The 9,646-nt window shown below is 41.7% G+C and overlaps 1 protein-coding gene across 1 annotated transcript in view; it reads right to left on the minus strand.

Moving 5' to 3' along the window:
- ZNF236 (zinc finger protein 236) overlaps positions 1-622 on the minus strand; it is an 80,834-nt gene extending 80,212 nt beyond the window's left edge. The window contains exon 1 of the mRNA XM_015562757.1: positions 205-622. Within this exon, the coding sequence (XP_015418243.1) occupies positions 205-370 (166 nt within the window). The 5' untranslated portion in view covers positions 371-622. The remainder of the gene's footprint in view (positions 1-204) is intronic.
- Between the last annotated feature and the right edge of the window lie 9,024 nt (positions 623-9,646).

The raw sequence follows: 9,646 nt of genomic DNA on the forward strand, positions 1-9,646 counted from the left end.
GCGGCGTCACCTGGGAGCCTGGACCCCGAAGGCCGGCCGCACCTGGGACACCCGGCGTGTGGCCGGATGACTCCCCGGCTGGGACTGCCTTCGGGGCTCTGAGGAGGAAAGTTCTCTGTGGGCAGCGAGGGCTGAGAAAGCTTCCCAGGTGGGTGACCGGGGTAAAAGGGAAAACCCCACCGAGGAAGGGCCTTGTGCCGGTACCTTGCGGAGTCAGGAAAGCCTTGGGGAGCCTGGAGCCCAGACCCGGGACCTGACCGAGGACACGCACCCAGGCCGCCGTGTGCCGCCCTCCCACGGAGTACCGGAAAGCCGCATGGTTCCACATGTGGTGATCTTTCTTTATGGACCATTCTAACTCCCACAACATTCTCACGGAAACCGGACGTCAAGCGCCGGGAGGTGAAGCAGCTGCGCTGTGGAGGGAGTGATGATTGGCTCAAGCCCCAAGCAAGGAGTCACCTAGTCTCTGAAGAAGGAATTCAAGGCAATAAGTAATGATCAACTACATGCAAGATATGAGGGAATACAAACCTAATATTACAAAACTTGGAACCATGGGGCAGGAAAGACACAAAACTAGTCAACATATTATAATGGAGGTTTAAATAATCCACGGAGAACCTTGAGATAAAGCAAGAACCGTTGGAAAAATAGGAAAGACTCTCAACTCAATCTTAGTAAATGGTTGGTAAGAAAGGACTTTCCAGGTGGAGGCAACAGGTAAAGGGGGGGGGGGGATAAAATTAACTAAAAATCTCTTATGTGAGGTGCTTTATATTACTTCAATTATGTTTCCATGTATTCACCCAATTCCTGAAAAAAACTAGGCAGATAATCATAATAAGAAACAAACTCAGAGCTTTTCTAACATCAGCCAGCCAGTGAATGCCTAATAGGATTTCATAATTATTAACTGCTGCTTTTTAATACTTCTTACATAAAATACTTCTACTCCTTGCAACAATCCTGTAAGTACCATTTTACAGATGATACTGAGGTTCAAAGGATTTAATTTGGTTCAGGCTACTTAAACTAGGCAAATCCAAGTCTCAAATTTTAGCTGACAATCCTATACAACTAGTTGTATCAAAGCAGAAACCTACGTAAGTTTAGATACAATATGACAGTTTTTCCATATGCATATTAGAGTAGGATTGGGATATAAGGCTAAGAAAATAGGTTGGAGGCAGATCTTAAGAATCCTTGGCCACTTACAAATCAGTTTGGATTATGATGATTTGTTTATAAATGTACACCCTAATTTGTTCTGAAAGTAATTTGAAGCAATTTGTACATGTGGATGAAGGGGAAAAGTAAAGAATCAAAAGTAAAGAATAAAGTCCCATGTAGTTATAAAAGGTGAATAGGAAATGGAACTCCAGATTTCTTGTCCTAAATAAAGAAGTAGACATGATCAGTTACCAGATTCTCATCCTTAAAAGATATCTGTATCCCTATCACCATATCCCTGTTGTTTCTTTTACCATACATACACATAGCAACTATATCATCAGCAGACAATTTTACTTCCCTTCTGATATGAATGCCGTTCATTTCTTTTTCTTGCCTAATTGCTCTGGCTAGGACTTCCAGTGCAATGTTGACTAGGAGTGGTGAGAGTGGGCACCCTTGTCTTGTTCCTGATGTTGGCAAGAAAGCTTTGAACATTTCACCATTGAGTATGGTGTTAGCTGTGGGTTTGTCATATGTGGCCTTTATTTTGTTGAGACATTTTTCTATATCAAATTGCTTGAGTTTTTCTCTTGAAAGGATGTTGAATTTTGTCAAATGATTTTCCTGCATCTATGTAAATGAAAATATGATTCCTACCTTTCATTCTATTAATATGGCATATCACATTTATTGATTTGCATTGCTTTCCATGGGTAAATTACCCTTGGTCATGGTGTATGAACCTTTCGACGTGCTGGTGAATTCATGTTGTTAGTATTTAAAAATAAATAAATAAATGTATATATTCATCAAGAATATTGTCCTGTAGTTTTCTTTTAGTGTCCTTATCTGGATTTGGTGTCAGGGTAATTCAGGCCTCCCAAAATGAGTCTGTAAGTATTCCCTCTCTTCAGTTTTTTGGAAGACTTTGAGAAAGACTGGTGTTAATTCTTCTTTAAATGTTTGATAGAATTCACTGGTGAAACCATCTGGTCCTAGGCTTTTCTTTGGTGGAAGGTCCTTTATTGTTTCAGTCTCTTTATTCATTATTGGTTTGTTCAAATTTTCTATTTTTTCATGATTCAGTCTTAGTAGGGTGTGTGTAGGTTGGTTTCCTAGACTTACCCTCCTAGACGTCTCAGAATTCTATAGAAGGCTGCTCTTCCTTTTGTTTTAAAATTGATAACTATATTGGACATTAAAAAGGAGGTATATGCTTCCCAGAACCACACAGAGCACAGCTAGAGAACAGGGTCAGCACCCTGGAAGTCCGTATCTGCTCCTCCCTGAGGACATCCTCTCCCAGAAGTACCTGCTTTCCTGGTACTGCATCATCCCTTGACTGTATAGTTGTACAGTTTATTTAGATGTCTTTAAAGAAATGCAGTATTAGTCAATTGGTCCAATTTTTGACCTTTTTCTTAAAGTTGTTCTGAATTCTTCTGGGTCTTGAGTCTTGTTCAATACTGCTTATGAAATTTATTGATGCTGATGCATATAGCTTTAATTCGTTTATTTTCACTGTTGTATAGTATTTCATAGACTATGCTATTCATTCAATCCATTGTTAATGGACTTTCGGGTTATGCCAAGTTGTGTTTTGGCTTGTTTATTTTTATAAACACACTATGTATATAGTATGGGTGTTTTTTTTTTAATACAGTATAAAAAAATATTTATTACCTTATTTTTTGCTTTCAATTTGTCCCAAGTCATCTAAGTTTACCTTTCTCTATTTTCTTGCCTTCTTTTAGATTGATTTTTTTTCTCATTCTACTTTACCCCCTTCACTAGTTTGAAAATTATATACTATATTCTCCCAAGGGTACATAGACATTTAAAGATGATATTTAAGAAAATATAATGTTAACCAATATCTTTTTTAAAAAAATATATATTTTATTGATTTTTTACAGAGAAGAAGGGAGAGAGATAGATAGTTAGAAACATCGATGAGAGGGAAACATCGATCAGCTGCCTCCTGCACATCTCCCACTGGGGATGTGCCCGCAACCCAGGTACATGCCCTTGACCGGAATCGAACCTGGGACCTTTCAGTCCGCAGGCCGACGCACTCTCCACTGAGCCAAACCGGTTTCGGCTTAACCAATATATTTACCCTGCTCTTAATTTATATACTATTGTTTTTAATCCTGCTTTTGAACTGCAGAAGATATTTTACTTAGTAATTTAACTTGTCTCGATATACCTAGATGTTCCGTTCTTTTTGTATTCTACATTCCTATCTCTGACCTCTTCTTTCTTTCTGTCTGTACATATTTATTATTTAATTTAGTAACCATGACCTGTGGCAAACATTCTTGATTTTTGTTTACCTGAAAATGTCTCTATATTGCTCTTATTCTTAAAGATAGTTTCTTCTAATTAAATCTATGTTGAATTATTTTCTTTCAATCTACTGAAAATATTCTGTTTTCAGCTTGGCTTCTCATCAGTGACAAGGAATCAGTCTTCATTGTTTTGGTGATCACCTTTTTCATGGAAGCTTTTTAAAAAAATATACTTTTATTGATTTCAGAGAGGGAGAGAAACATCAATGATGAGAGAGAGTCATTGATCAGCTACCTCCTGCATACCCCCCACTGAGGATCAAGCCCGCAACCCAGGCGTATGCCCTTGACCGAATCGAACCCTGGGCCCTTCAGTCCGCAGGCTGACACTCTATCCACTGAGCCAAATAGGCCAGGGCTTCACTGAAGCTTTTGAGACCTTCTCTCCACCATTGGTGTCTTGCAGATTCATCTTGGAGTGCCTGTGAGTGGATTCTTTTCATTTATACTTTCAGGGATTCATAAGGAATTTTCACAAATTACTTCTAAAATATGGCCTTAGCTGCCTTCTTTCTCCTGGAATTCCAACCAGATTTATGGTAGGGCTTCCTATTTTATTCTCCTGTTTCTTTTCTTTCATAAAACTTAAAAAGGCGATCACTCTCACATTTGTTTAGATATTCCTCTTGCCTCACCCCTGTGCTTGCCTGATGGAGGTGAAACTGCTATGAACATTGTGTCAAGTCTTGGCATGGATGTTCCACAGAAGATCCTGTGCTTGGCCTGGATTTTGAGAAACAACAAAGTAGCAAAGCCTTGGTTTTCCTAAGTGTCCTCTGAGGTGGGTCCTGTCACAGCCCAAGGGAGGTCTCTCCACCCCAGTCATTTCTTCCTCTTCAAGGAGACATCTGACATTCCTCCTGCTGTGTAAGTCAGCAAGGAAGATGCACTTCAAAGGAGATTCCACAGCCCATCCAATAGAGAATAACTCTGCTGCTTGTTTTTTATTGAAACCATACAGCATAAAATTTACCATTTAACCACTTAAAGTGTGGCATTAAGTACATTCTATTAGGAAAGTAACTTTCTTGCTTACAGTTCATTGACAACAAAATAGAGTTCTCCAGAGACCTTCAGATCTGCAGCCCAGAGCTTTTTCCATGTGGTCTTTACCTAAACCAGCTCCATCTCCACTCTCCGTGTTTATGCCCAGATCCCAACCTCCTGTCCTCTGGAGTCCATGACTATATTTTTTCTTTATTCCCTGCACCAAGGATTAAGGCAGAGGCATCTATTTCTACTGTGACTCCGTTTCTAGTGTAGAAGGTGGTAGAAGATGGAACATGCTCACTCCTCAGAAAGGGCGCAGTCATTTTGGACCAGCAACTTAAGAGATGCTCTTTCCTCCTCCTGCTTGCGGCTTCTTGTCAGTCATGGAATCACTGTGACCGCAGATTCATCAACAGTTGATTTCCTGGGAAAAGGTGATAAACCTTGGAAGGGACGATTAAGTATATCCTTTCTGACACAGTTGCATGGACTCTTATCCGCATTGCAGCTATCAGCCCCATTTAGTGAAAGAAGATGGAGACTTAGGTTGTCTCATGGCACTCAATAAATCTTTTGAATTTCCATTTTCAGAAAGTGTTGCAGGGCAGTGTGCAGTGTAATGTGAACCTGAGTGGCATAAATTTTTGTCCCACAGTGTAACCTATGTGTACACTTACGCTTAAAAACATACCACACCTGCCAGTGTTCCATGGGGATGTTACCCTTCAGCATTTTCCAGGCCCACCAGCCTCCAGCCTTGGCTAATAGCGTCCAAAAATTAGAGAAGCTGTTTTCATTGTGGGGTGGAGGGTGGGGCAACAGTCTGATCACTTTTCTCCTGAGCAGATATGGTCTTAATTGTGTCTCATATTTGGAGGCAGGAAACCGTCATCTATTCTATTCCTCGTTAAAACCAAGAGGTTTTATGTAAACAGTCTTTCTGCCACCCTGTTAACCTCAAATAACCCCTTTGCACCTGCCAAGTTGCACTGTGAACTACATACACCCTTCTAGACACACACTCAGCTTACAAGCAGGTTCTGTAGTCAACGATTTGGGGGTGACAGTTGCCCTGTAAAGCTTAAAAACCTCCAACACATTTTCTCCCATAGATTTCACAGGAAATGCAGGTGCCAGGCTGTGTGGCCCCAGAAAAGTCCCTTTACCTTTCTAGGTCTCTGACACTAACATGAGAAAGTTGGGCTGGTGGCTCTGTGAGGTCCCCAGGCAGTCTTCATATTCTAGACGGCTTTCTGCTTGGGCCCTGAACAGCAAACACTCAGTGCTTTGTTTCCAGGAAGAGTCCGGTGGATGAAAGCTGAAGCCAGTGGCCCTTGAGCACACTCCTAAGGCTGGCCTTCCTGTACCCGTGGACTGCAAGTGAGAGAGTTACACGTGGCTGTAATAAAAATGAAAGTGCTCTGTTGATTCACTAGCAAGCCCAGCTTCACTTGTGCAGTTCACTGATGCCTGCAATCAGCTCTGTGAGGTGAGCCACATTTGAGAGAGGACAGGATGGCGCTAGCAGGTTTGGCTCAGTGGATAGAGTGCCGGCGCACAGATTAAAGGGTCCTGGGTTCGATTCCAGTCAAAGGGAACATACCTTGGTTGCAGGCCGGATCCCTGGGCCTGGTTTCTGTGTCTTCCCCCTTTCTCCCACTCTCTCTAAAAATCAGGAAAATATCCTCAGTTGAGGATTAACAAAAGAAAAAAGAAAGGATAGGATGCCACACCCTCCTATACAGTGTATGGGTGCAGTCACCCTGGTTCACCACCAGTACCAAGACCCCAAAAGGCTAAGAAGACTGCTCTGGGCTACTCCAGAGTCAGTGCACCTGAGCTGCTGTGGCCTGGCCCATGGTGGGGGTGACACTCCAGCCGGTTCCCTCTTCAGGATGTGTTTCAGAAGAAGGAGAGAGAGAGGGAAGAAGGGAGGGGGGAGAAAGAGAGAAAAGAGAGGGAGAGGGAGGAGCGCCACCTGGTGGCAAGTCATGATGTTGCCAGCACTGTCAGGAGCAACCCAGGCTCCTGCCATTTGTTACACAGGCCTGACTTCCAGTGCTGAAACAGTGATTGGCACATACTGGCTGCTAATAATGATAGGTAACATCTATTTATTGAGTAACAACTGTGAGTTCTTTTTAATTGATAGAATTTTTTAGATTTACAGAAAAATTGACCAGCTGGTACAGAGTTCCCTTGTACCCTCCTCCCCCTCAATACAGTTTCTCCTATTGATAACATCTTGCATTAGTATGGTACATTTGTTACATTTAATGAACCAATATTGATATTAGTATTAACCAAATCCCACACTTCAAGGTTCACTCTTGGTGTTGTGCCTCCTATAGATTTGACAAATGCATGTCACATACCCACCATTATGGTATCAGAGATCAGCACCATTTTTCTGTGCTTCACTTATTCATCCCTCCCTCCCCCTAACCTCTAGCAACCACTGATCTTTTGACTGTCTCCAAAGTTTTGCCTTTTCCAGAATGTCTTATAGTTGAAGTCATATATAAGTAGCCTTTTCTGGTTGGCTTCTTTCACTAAACAATATGCATTTAAGGTTCCTCCATGTCTTTTTGTGGCTAGACAGCTCATTTTTTAGCACCAAATGATATTCCATGTCCTAGATGTAACACAGTTTATTTATCCATCATTGAAGGACATTTTGGTTGCTTCCGGTTGTTGGCAATTATTGCTATAAATATCCGTGTGCAGATTTTTGTGTGGACCTAAGTTTTCAGCTCCTTTGGTTAAATACCAAGGAGCAAGGCTGCTGGATTGTTGAATTTTGTAAGAAACTGCAAACTGCCCTGCAAAGTGGCTGTACCTTTTCATTCCCACCAGCAGTGAATGAGAGGTCCTGCTGCTCCACACCCTCACCAGCATTTGCTGTCATCTGTGTTCTGGATTTTAGCCGTTCTAGTAGGTGTAGTGGTATCTCTTTGTTTCAATTTACATTTCCCTGATGACATATGCTTCAGAGCGCGTTTTCATGTGCTTATTTGCCATCTGTACATTTTTTGTGGTGAGAAGACTATTCAGATCTTTGCCTATTTTTTAAATTAGGTTGTTTTCTTGTTGCTGAGTTTTAACTTTATACATTTTGGTTACCAGTTATTTATCAAATATGTGTTTCACAATATATTTTAATATATATGAAATAAATACACGTATTTAAATAAAACATATTTGTTGAAGTGTCACCTAAAATAATTTCCTATGCCATCTGTGGTATGTGTACAAAAAATTTAAATATTTCCCATTTAAAGTGAAATAGCAATAGTGCAGATTCATTTCTGTGGACATATATTCAAAGCAAAATAACCATAATCACATCCATGAAAACTTCCTTCCCATTGGTGCATCTTTGATTAGACATAAACAGGTGGACTATTATGACCCATGGTGCAGGAGGCTTAACACACACCAACATTGTTCAATACCATTTGCTTTGGGAACACACTTACATGCAGGTTTATTTCATAAGTTTCGTGATACCTGTCCTAGTCTATTTAGGCTGCTGTAACAAAGTACTACAGACCAAGTGGCTTGTAAACAACATAAATTTATTCCTCACAGCTCTGAAGACTGGAAATCCAAGATCAGGGTGCCAGCATGGTCAGATTCTGTTGAGAATTCTCCTCTGGGTTGCAGATGTCTTCTGTCTGTGTCCTCACATGGTGGAAGGGTTATGAGAGCTCTCTGGGGTCTCTTTCATATGAACACTAATCCCATTCATGGGGGGCTCCACCCTCATAACCTAATCATGTCTCAAAGGCCCCCACCTAATACCATCACTTTGGGGGTTAGGTTTCAAGACATGAACTCGGGTAGACACAAACATTCAGTCCGTAACACCTGAATATAATCTCTGCTCCCAGAGGCAGATCTTGGTAATAGCAATAGTTTGGGACATGATGCCTATAATAATTGAGGTTTAATTTCAAATGATGCTTTGCAAAGACTATGTAACTTCTATTGCATTCCAGATTCTTCCAGTATAGTGACACCACAGAGAGGGGACTTGACAAGAGACAGAAGGCAGAGTTCTCACAGTGATTTTTGTTCTCCTTATGTCATCTAACTTCCCTGAGATCACTTTACTAACCTGAAGTACATGATTGCTCATGTTCTTTCGAGCTGACTCTTTTGAGGCAATGATTTGTGAAGCTTACCTGTAAGGCACAGGAAATGGCTACATAAAAAACTGCAAAAGGAGGATATGTCTGACATTTAGCCACAAGAGGAAGGAAATGGAAGCTTTTACTTCATCCTCAGCTGAGATCTGAAACAACAAAGTTGTCGGTGGAAAATCCCAAGCCCACCTGAGATTCCTGGGACAGCCAGGCGACAGACACACCGCATGTTGGGTGTTGGGCTAAACACTCAGCAGCAGAAATGAATACAAATTGAATACGATGAAAAACCTGCAATGACAACTTCAGTCTAAAGTGAAATAATGCCATCATTATAGGACAATTCGCATCCATAGTCCAAGGTTAATGGAGAGCCCATCAGCAGCAGCTGGGCTCACCAGCTCTGGGCACTGGGAAAGTCCAGGAGCAGAAGGGTCAGCTTGCCTTGTTTCTAGTCTGTGTACAGAAGGCGACTAGTGCCTCAACCAGAGATTGTTATGAATACTAAGCGGTGTAGCAAATACTTTGAGCAGCCGAGCCCACCCACAGCCTTCAGTAAAGGTCAGCCATTGTTACGCCCACAGGCACACTCCCTGAGCACGGGGCTGTGTGGCGCCACATGGGCTGCTGTGTGGCGTTCCACAGACTGGCCCTGTTCACCCTTCCTCAGCTTTTGAATGCCCCCCACTCAGCCTTCAGTCCTTCTCTTTCTCATCCCTTCTTCAGAGGCTCATTCTCTTCAACTCTCCAAAGAAACCCATCCTTTCAGAGACTGACAGTTTCTCTGGGGGCAAAATCAGATGTCAAAAAAATTAGTTATGTGCCTTGGAAAATCAAATAAGACCTGGAAACAATAGTGAGAGATTTGTTTTCTTCAATCAAAGACACTCAAGAGAATTCCTTCTGTTAGTCCTTGTTTTCTCCATAAGGCCTCTTGGGAGCAGCAGTGTCTCAGCTTGGTTTGACTTTAAGTACAGAGGC

Source organism: Myotis davidii, unplaced genomic scaffold (assembly GCF_000327345.1).
Source record: "Myotis davidii unplaced genomic scaffold, ASM32734v1 scaffold96, whole genome shotgun sequence".
Classification (NCBI taxonomy): domain Eukaryota; kingdom Metazoa; phylum Chordata; class Mammalia; order Chiroptera; family Vespertilionidae; genus Myotis; species Myotis davidii.